The following is a 9,137-nucleotide window of genomic DNA, read 5'->3' as shown; positions in this document are numbered from 1 at the left end:
CCCAGAGCGCACAGCTCCCCACAAGAGGCAGGCAGGATCCACCCACCAGCTACCGAAGGGTCCAAGGGACTCCAGGTGGGAAGGGGGCTGGGGAGGGTCTGTGCGGATGCACCCTGTCCCAAACAGAGGGGCCTGGGCATGGGAGGGCAATCACCCCAGGAACCAACCCCTGCGCCAGGGAAGAGAGGGGCAGCCCCCTTGCCCACAGTGCCCGGGACCCCCGCGGCTTTGCCCTGACCCCAGCAGGGGCACGAGGCAGCTCAGGACACTCACGATTTCAGGCGCAGCCCACTCTTTAGCCTTCGCCCCACCGCAGTGCCACCTGCTGAGCTCTAGGGAGACAAGAGGCCGAAGAGCTGTATTAGGGGCAGCAAACGGGCCAACTCCAGAGCCCTCTCCCAGTCCAGGGCCCGCACCCACCAGCTCTTCCCATCACACACGTCAGCACCTCCCTGTCCCAGCTGGCCCCGAGAACACCCCCTCCTCCCTCAATCAGCTCTACCGACAGGACACCGGACTGTCACTCATGTCCTGTGCGCATCATTAAGCAGCCGCCATGTTCCACTCAGAGGTGGCTGCATGGTGGTGGCAGAGGGTGGTGTCTGCTGGGCCCACTCCCCACCCCTTCCCTAGATGAGAGAGACGGGGGGAGAATGGCCAGGGGCTGGCACTGGGGCTGCCTTGGCCCTGAGTGACCATCCCTGACTGCCCATTAGAGCTACAAGCTCCCCCATCCCCTCAGAGTCCCCACACCAAACTGCAGTCTCCCCCTTCCCTCCCCCATACACACAGGGACCAGGTCAATGCAGCAGGGCTCCCACAGCAACAGAGATGTCGGGGACCCCCCCTCTCCAGGCCCACCCCTCAGGCCCTGCACTCTATTCTCCAGGGCTGGGTCCAACCCTGGTTCTCCCAGTGGCCGGGACTCCGGCATGAGAGGCAGCTCATTCCCCCTCTTCGCTTCACCCCGTTACTCCGGGAGTCCCCTCCTGGGCATTACCACAGCCCATGGCTACGGCTAGCTCAGCCACCAGCAGAGGCCACGGCTCCTGCCAGCCAGACCACGGAGCCACTGGAAATCTCCAGCTAGGGAATCCACCGCCAGGGCCAGAGGGGGAGATTTAACCCTTGCCTCTCTTTGGGTGGACGGTGGGCTTACCCCACCGATCCCAAGGGGCTTTCGGTGAACTTTGCTGCTCCCAGGAGTCTGTGTCAGGCACCAAGGATAGCCAAGGCCCTGGCAGGGCATGTCCCAGGTACAGGCCCAGCCGAGGGTGTCTGACAGTTCCCCTCCTCTCTCCCCGGGCAGTGTCCCAGCCCCACCGGCTGCAGGCATACCGGCAACGTATTAACAGGCCCAGCGCCCCGCGAGCCGGCACAGCTCTGACAGGTACTTCCCCCAAGCTGCCCAGAGCCCTGGACCACACATTTACAGGGCAAGCAAAGGCACTGCGACATCGTCAGCATGCAGCTGGGCTTTGAATGCCCCCTATGCCCTCCATTCACCTACACACACACACAGAGAACACATCCCCAGGGGCCGACGCTGCAGGCAGGCCTGGAATGCCACTTACCAGGAGGGGCCCTGGCATCTCTGGGTCACTAGCCAGTCCCAGGTGATTCATGCCAGGTCCCCAGTAATGCCCAGCAGACACAGCTGCGTGGCCCACCTTCCCCACAGCCAGCAGCCCCTGGGCTGAGCCCTGAGAGGTTACGGGCAGCCAAACCTAGGCTGAGCTACCAGCTGGGAGTGGCCGACCCCCTTTATAAAGGGCACTCGCCTTTCTAGGCATTTTACCTTCTGGAAGAGACACAAAAGGGCAGCACAAAACAGAGCCACGAGCCAGCCAGCCAGCCCCCAGCCTGTGTGAAAGGGGGGTGAAGGTTCCAGGGTGCTGGACAATAGGCGGCTGCCTGGAATGGGGCGGAGAGCAGGGCTGGAGGGGAGCACTCCGAGAGCGGGGGGTTGGGGGGCTGGGAAACGGCTCCAATAAGGAACAGCCAGGGAGTCGGGAACGTCGCTGGGCTGATGGGGACGGGCGCGAGGCTGTTCACACCTCAGAGTGCCCAAGGATTGCAATCGACATGTGCCAGGCTGCAACGGGCAGCAGCAGGGCAGAACGGAGTGGGGATGTGGTTAGCTGGCCTCGTGCTCCTGACAAGCACTAGGGTGCGTGCGCCCAGCACCTATGTTTGTGTATGTGTCAGGCGTGTTTGCGTGCATGCCAGCTGGGGGCAGAGCACACATCAGTCCTTGCACCAGCACATCTATCCCCCGGCCTTAGGAGTCACTGCAAGCGGCAGGCCTGCCAGAGATGGGGGGCGCCTGTCCACTCAGCGCCACCTGACAGGGAGACGGCTAGTGAGCTGAATGGAGAGGAGCCGACAGCCTGGGCCACCCTGAGCATAGGAGGGAGCAGCTGGACTGGCAGAGAGCAAATCTGGGACGGGAAGCACGGCCGAGGACTCAGGCTGTCCCCTGGCAAGGGGTCTCCGGGCCCCCTTCCCACACTCGGGGCACAGCATGGTCACACACCCCCAGGGCACCTGAGCCTCTGCCTGGCAGAGGGAGCCCCATGCTGGGAACCGCACAGACGGCGGGAGAGGCAGTCCTGGCCTGGGGAAGGGGGGCCTCTCTCTGCACTCCTGCCCCGGGGCAGCCAACCCCCATAACAGGCACCTGCAGGGGCGACTGTGCCCGGCCCACAGCGCAGAGGCCCACCAGGCACTGGGGTGCCAGGACAGCCAGACTGGGCACAGGATTTGGCTGACTCACGGTGACAAGCAGGGTATCGGGGGGCTCGCCCCGGGCTCTGGGGAAACCAGGAACCGAGATGGGGAGGTCCCAGGCTCAGGGCAGGAAGCTTCAGAGGCCGAGCTCAGCCCTGTTGCAGTCGGCCAGGAGGGGCTCTGTCTGCCCCAGGGAGCAGCAGGAGGTTACCGGGCTCTGGGAAGCCCCTGCTCCTGCTGCGTCTGTAACGGCTAGAAGAGAACCCGCGGGCTGCCCCTCCGCACAGATAGGCCCTGCCACAAAGCGCCCACCCCAGGCAGCGTCACACCACAGGCGCCTGCTGCTCTCGGGGCTCCGGGATCCTCAGACTCTCCTGCACCCCCCGGCTCCAGCTGCCGCCTCTCCCACTCCACCAATGCTGCTCTTTCCCCCACATGCCCCCAGGGAGCTGGAGAGGGTCCAGGCACCATGGCCAGGCAGCTCTCACTGCAGGCCGAATGCTGCCAGGGGGCAGAGACCTGCAAGCCAGGCTCCAAACCCTGCTACGGGTGGAGTCAGCAGACGAGCCCTGCACCCTGGACTCTTCCAGCCACCGGTCAGTGGGAAGGGGGGGACAGGACACACCTTATGGTCCAGCCCCTTCCCCAGCTCCCTACTGACCCGACACCGCCCTTCCACAGCGTCCTACCAATGGCCCCCACCCCATCAGCGAGCCCCTCACTGGCTTCCCATTCGCTCACCCCTTCCCCAGCTCCTCTAGGCCCACCATTCCCGCCCCAGCCCTGCAGGAGGCGCTCACCTTGGCTCCTGGAAGCAGGTGGTTCCAGAAGGGGGCGCCCTTGGCGTCGGTGCTGCGGCAGGCAGTCAGGATGGGGTGGCACAGCGGGACCCTCTTCTTCCTCGCCGGCACCACGCTCTCGTCTTCCGAACACGAGTCCGCCACGCCTTCGCCCGAGGGCAGCAGCTTCCTCTTAGCTGCGCAGCTGCCCCCGCCGGCCCCGGGGAGCCTGCTGCCCACACAGGGCGTTTTCTCCAAGGAGCCCAGGCCGTTGCTCTCGGGGTCTGGGGCCACCTGTGGGGTGCTGGGCTCCTTGTGCCCAGTCAGCGGCTCCCCTTCTCTACCAGCCCCGTTGCTGTGGGCGGGGCTGCCCCCTGGCTGCTCCTCCCCCCTCCCACCCGAGGCTGCCCAGGATTTTTGTGCAATATTGTGCAAATCAATGTCAAGTAGATTTTGGCTGCTAGCCCTTTCCTCCCTCTGGGCCCCGTTCCCCTCCGCAGGCTGCTCCCTGGCTCCCGCCAGCCAGGGGAACTCCCTGCCCCCCACTGAGCCACAGGCTCTGGGACTCCCCAGGGGGCCATCCCCAAGCTGGGCAGGGCGACTGTCTCTCATGTGCAAAGTGCTGCAAGCTGTGTGCTGTGGCCAGGAGGAGGCAGCCTCCCGCCATCTGTCCTCTCTGCAGGCCCTGGGGCTGCCCTCCCGGGCCCCTGCCCGGCCAGGGCTGCCTTCACATCGGTGCTCCACCACTCGTAGGCCGCTGTGGGAGAAGTGCTGGGCCGAGCCGCAAAGGGACAGCTCCTCCACCAGCAGCCCGTCCTCCAAGGCGTCATCGTCTGGGGAGTCCTGGCCAGGGGGCAGCTCCCCAGGGACCCCGTCCTGCCTGGCCTCAGCCCCCGTAGCCCCCCAGTGGGCTCGCTTGGGATCCCGCCCAGCCTCCGGAGCCCACTGCTCTGGGTACCCTCTCTTGATGGCCTGCCGCCCACCCCCAGCTCTCTGGTCTGCCGGCTCGGAGGAGCTGGAGAGGTGGGAGAAGATGGAGACCTGGTAAACCTTCTGGCGCTTGATCTCTGTCTTGTTGTAGCCCATCACGATGCTGCGGCGGGGGCAGCGCTCTGGGGCGGGCTCCAAGGCCGCCTGGCTGCCTGGCCGGGACAGGCCCGAGTCCGTGCCATGCTCCTGGGGGAGGGACGCCTCAGCATGGATGTGCCGCATGGAGCCTTAGTGGGCTGGACCCCAACCAGAGCCAAAGACGAAACAGCCCATAAAGCGCCAGGGAAGGGGTGTACGGTGTCACGAGGTCACGGGGCTGAAGAAAGGGGGTGGTGTGTCAGACCCCTTCCCTCCGGACAAGCCCTCCGCTATGGAGTGCACTGCAGCGCCGCATCTGTGGGGAGCAGAGGGGAGGGGATCAGCCTCTGGGACCCGGCCCAGCCACCCCTCCCTGGCGCTTCAGGCTCCGCTCCTGCCCCAGGCGGCCCAGCAAGTTGGTGCAGAGGCCCACAGACTGCCCTAGCCCAGGTCTCCCCCGCCCAGGGCCAGGCCCGCAGGAGGAGCAGCGCGGGCCAGCTCTCCAGAAGCCCTGCAGCCTGGAGGCGGGGGAGGGTTACCAAGCCCCAGAGGAGAGGAGGCTGCTGAGGCCTACAGGAGTCTATGCCGCCCCGCAGGGACCGTGCTGGGACTCAGAGGAGTCCCTGGCTGGGCCAGTCAGCGCTGTAACGCATGGGGAACAAGGCCAGACACACACCAGGTCGTGCCTCAGCTAACACAAGAGCCGGGCAGGCCAGCCTGGCCTCAAGGGAGCAAGCAAATGCTCAGTACCCCTTTGCTTTAGAAGCCAGTGCAGGCTGCCAAGCCGTCATCTCCCCGATCACTTGCCCAGGCCGCGGCTGGGCACTCACCACCCACCCCTCGCCGAGCAGCTCTCCTGCCCCAGCAGCAGACGGTCGTTGGCACAGCTAGCTGGAGACACCTGCCATCCGGGCACCCCCCAGAAGCGGCGCGGCTGCCGAGGAATGGCTCCCACCATCACGGGCGTCGGGCTCTGCCTCCAAATCACCGCAGGGGCCTGGCTGGCTCTCGGGCCTGGTCAGCAGCAGCACTAATGGGGAAGGAGAGGGAGGGTTAACGCGACTCTGTACCCGCTGACGCTGGCAGAGGGAGCAGGGGGTGGAACGCTTGGACAGACGGGCACCTGGGGCAGGCGACACAACCAGGCTGGCCCATGTGCAGCCCACAGCCCCCTCGCCTATAACAGAGGCCAGGGCACGGAGCCTAGAGCTACCCTTCCACTGAGATTCATAGGCACTGGTGGGGACAGGAAGCTCCCTCTTCCTAGACCTGGGGGCTGGGGGCTGGAGGAGGAGAGGCGAGGAGAGGCCAGGCCACAGGGAGTGGGGGAAGCAGCAGGGCCGGGGGCATTAGAAGATTCACTGGGTGGGTGGAGACCTGCCACTACAGGACCCGTGGCTGACATGCCGTGCTGCCTGGGACACAGCCTCAAGGGGCACCTGCTGGCCCATCGGACCTGGCATTCCCCGTAATAAAAGGCCCCATCGTCTGATGCAAAGCAAGAAGCCTGTCCATGCTGGGGGCAAGTCAGGATGGATCCTTACCAGCTTCGGCCGGCGCACAGACCGCAGGCCTTGCGTTCAGCCAGCGCTCACCTGCTCCAAGGCACCCTCCATGGGCTAGGCAGGACTGCAGGGCAGCAGCAGGCGGACCCCACGCAGCATCGCTATGGCTGCACGCTCACAATCCCACCAGCACGTCAGACATGGCACCTGGGTGGAGAGACAGAGACTCAGCCCCAGAGCACCCCACACAGCCTGGCTGACACAACACACTCTACCCTCCACAGCTCACCCCCTCCCGAAAGGAGGCAGCCCACCAGGCGCAGCTCGGAGGGAGCAAGTCCCTTAGTGTGTCCTATTCCACTGGGCAAATTCAAATTGCTTCCCCCTGTGAGTTCGGTGCCACTGGAAGGGGTGCACTGAGTGCCCAGGACAGAAGACGGAGCAGACCACAGCAGGCCAGACACCCCAGCCACGCGTCAGGACTGGAAGGAACGACCCTCTGGGCAAAGAGAAGCGAGTGCCAGCGCTGGCTCATTCAGTGGCTGGCCTCGCTCCTGCGGAGGCTCCCAGCAAGGGGGCCAGTGGAGGTGACTGTCTGGGGGCTGCGGAGATCGGTCCCGCTGGGCGTAGGTAAATACGTCTGTGTGTTACACCCAAGCGCTGGGACCGCTGGGCCTCCCAAAGGCGGTGACCAACCTGATTCAAACCCAGGCGAGCTGGAAGCCAATCTCCCAACCTGGGGCTGGATTAGAGCCGGTGGCGCCTAGAGGGGAAATGCCCCGTGTTCCGTTCCCTACCCGAGCCAGCCAGTCCCCACCCCACCGGATTGGAACCAGTACCCTAGATGCACAGAGTACACAGCCCTTCCCGACACATGGGATCAGAGTGGAAACAAGATGGTGAAAAAGCCCCAGATCCTAGTGGCCTACAGGCAATGCCCACAGTAAGACGTCATAGGAAAGATACAAGGACGTTTCCAAAAGTATCCTTGCCCCAGGCGTCCGGGTACATCCCAGCTCCTTGGCTCCGTCACTGGGATTGGAAGTTCTCAGGAACAGGGCCTGGTGTTACGCTCTCACATTCGGCACCCAGCGCAGCGCAGGAGCTGGACAAGCAGCCAGCCAGCTCTTCCCCACTTTTCTAATGGTGCCTGAAATGAACCCGGCCTTTCCGCTCACTCCCCTGGTTGTGCACCAGCACCAGAAACACCGTCAGCGGAGCGGGGGCAAGACTGAAGGGAATTCAACTACTGCCACGGCTCAGCTTGGCCTGCTGGCTTCCCGGCCTCCCGAACCTAGGAAGCAGAGGGGAAGATACACAGAAGTGCTATGTAGACTCGCGAGGACAGAGCCACGTTGCAGCAGGCTGACCGTGGATCTAAAGCGCAGTAGGGCGATGGCCAGATGGAAATACCAGCCCCTTTCCGAGCCCCCACCCAGAGCGCGACGGAGCTAGTGGAGGTGCGAGAGGTGTGCAGGCTCTGTCCACACCTCCAGGCTACGCTCATCCCCCACCTGGCTGGGGATGGAGAACTGGGATGCCAGGAGTGCTGCAGGGGTGGGATTCTGCCCAGGGTGCCAGGGCTTGGATGGGAGGAATATCCAGGCCCTCCGGGAAGTAGCATTAGTAACTCAGCAGGGTCGATCATCCCGCCAAGGCAGTGCGGTGCTAGGGGCACTACACAGCTGGGGGTGCCGCCGTTCACAGGACTTAAAACCCAGGTGTTGATGACGTGCGTCCGTTCTGACGTAGCCAGCGGAGGGGAGAACAGGCAGGTCAGACTTGGGCAATGACACTCTACATCCCCATTTCCCCCCTGCACTTACAGCTCTTCACGTCGCCCCCCCAAGCTCTCGTGCAGCATTGCCGCGAGCTGTTCGAATCTGCATGTCCTACCCCAGAGGCAGCTGCATTTTAGGTGTGTCACGCCATGGAGATAGCATAATGGACAACAGTCCTAGGGCAGACCCGGCTCAGATGTCCAGCTTCCCGTAGCGCACCCCGGTCACCAGATGCAATGCAACATGGGACCCAGTCAACACACCCACACCCGTCGCTTCTCCACCGGCTGCAGGCTAAAGGATGGGGCCGGGCCGGGCCAGCATGTCTGCGTGAGCTTGGGGCAGGAAGGAACGTTACTAACCAGACAGCAGCGGGGGCCAGCTGAGACTGCAAGCAGCAGCAGCTCCTGAAGCCAGAAGCCCAGGGCTGCTTGGCCCCTAGTCTGGTTTTTTACAACCAAGCCCGGCTAGCAGCACCAGCTCTGAGCGCTGCTCAGGGACCTCGGGCTGCCTGCTGGCACCTGTCCCTTCCTGACCCAGGAGAGACAGGCTGCAGCACTGGCCACATTCTTCCTTCTGTAGCCCCTGCGGGGGCTGGCCTCTGATGGCTGCACCAACCTCTCTACCTACACCTGCTAGTGGCTGATCAGGGACCCCCCTCGCCACCCCCACTCTGCCCATCACTGCCGCCCTCGGGGATCTCACAGGGCTGTGCCACTGTTGAGGATCCCCCTCCTTTCAGGCACACCGTGAAATCACCTCATTCCCATTCCCTCCGAGGGGACCACACGCAAGCCGCACAGCAGGTCAGAACTAGGCTCAGCAGGAACCAGGTACCTACGTGGGCAGGAATCAAGCCCTGGAGGCTGCATGCAGGGTGGGCTGAGGAGCTGGGCAAGACCAGCTGTGGGTCAGTGCGGCTCCGTCCCGGAGGGTCTGGCACTGCTCCTCCCCACACCGGAGACCCAGCCAGCCTGCAGTGGCACTTTGCTGTTTACGGCACCCAGCCCCTCCCTGCTACAGCCTGTAACCCTTATATAGAGCGAGCAGCGCACAGAACGGGGCACCAGGAACTCCCACGCTCCGCAGCACTGACAGACAGGCAGGGACAGGGAGCCGGCACCCTCCCCTCCCCCAGAGGCAGGCCGCCTGCAGGGAGCTACGGGGAGCCCCCCAGCCGGTAGCTCACTTCCCACCTCCAGCCCCGTTGCAGCACGCCTGGGCTGGGGTTAACCACCCTTCCCCCACAAGCCCAGGCAGTCGGTGCGATTTCA

The 9,137-nt window shown here is 64.4% G+C and overlaps 1 protein-coding gene and 1 long non-coding RNA gene across 2 annotated transcripts in view; both read right to left on the bottom strand.

Moving 5' to 3' along the window:
* Positions 1–4,801, bottom strand: part of FAM214B (family with sequence similarity 214 member B) — a 6,918-nt gene extending 2,117 nt beyond the window's left edge. Inside the window, exons 1-2 of the mRNA XM_029913863.1 lie at positions 3,531–4,801; positions 274–332 (exon numbers count right to left, since the gene is read on the bottom strand). Of these exons, the coding sequence (XP_029769723.1) occupies positions 274–332; positions 3,531–4,721 (1,250 nt within the window). The 5' untranslated portion in view covers positions 4,722–4,801. The remainder of the gene's footprint in view (positions 1–273; positions 333–3,530) is intronic.
* Positions 4,802–4,813: 12 nt separating this feature from the next.
* LOC115271403 lies at positions 4,814–6,234 on the bottom strand. The gene is made up of 3 exons (XR_003899952.1): positions 6,173–6,234; positions 5,408–5,607; positions 4,814–4,893 (listed from the first exon to the last, which is right to left on the bottom strand). It is a non-coding gene; the product is annotated as an uncharacterized LOC115271403 (long non-coding RNA).
* Positions 6,235–9,137: the final 2,903 nt, after the last annotated feature.

Source organism: Terrapene carolina, unplaced genomic scaffold, assembly GCF_002925995.2.
Source record: "Terrapene carolina triunguis isolate 2854851 unplaced genomic scaffold, T_m_triunguis-2.0 Scaffold998, whole genome shotgun sequence".
Classification (NCBI taxonomy): Eukaryota; Metazoa; Chordata; order Testudines; family Emydidae; genus Terrapene; species Terrapene triunguis.
This window is presented reverse-complemented; position numbering and strand designations above follow the sequence as displayed.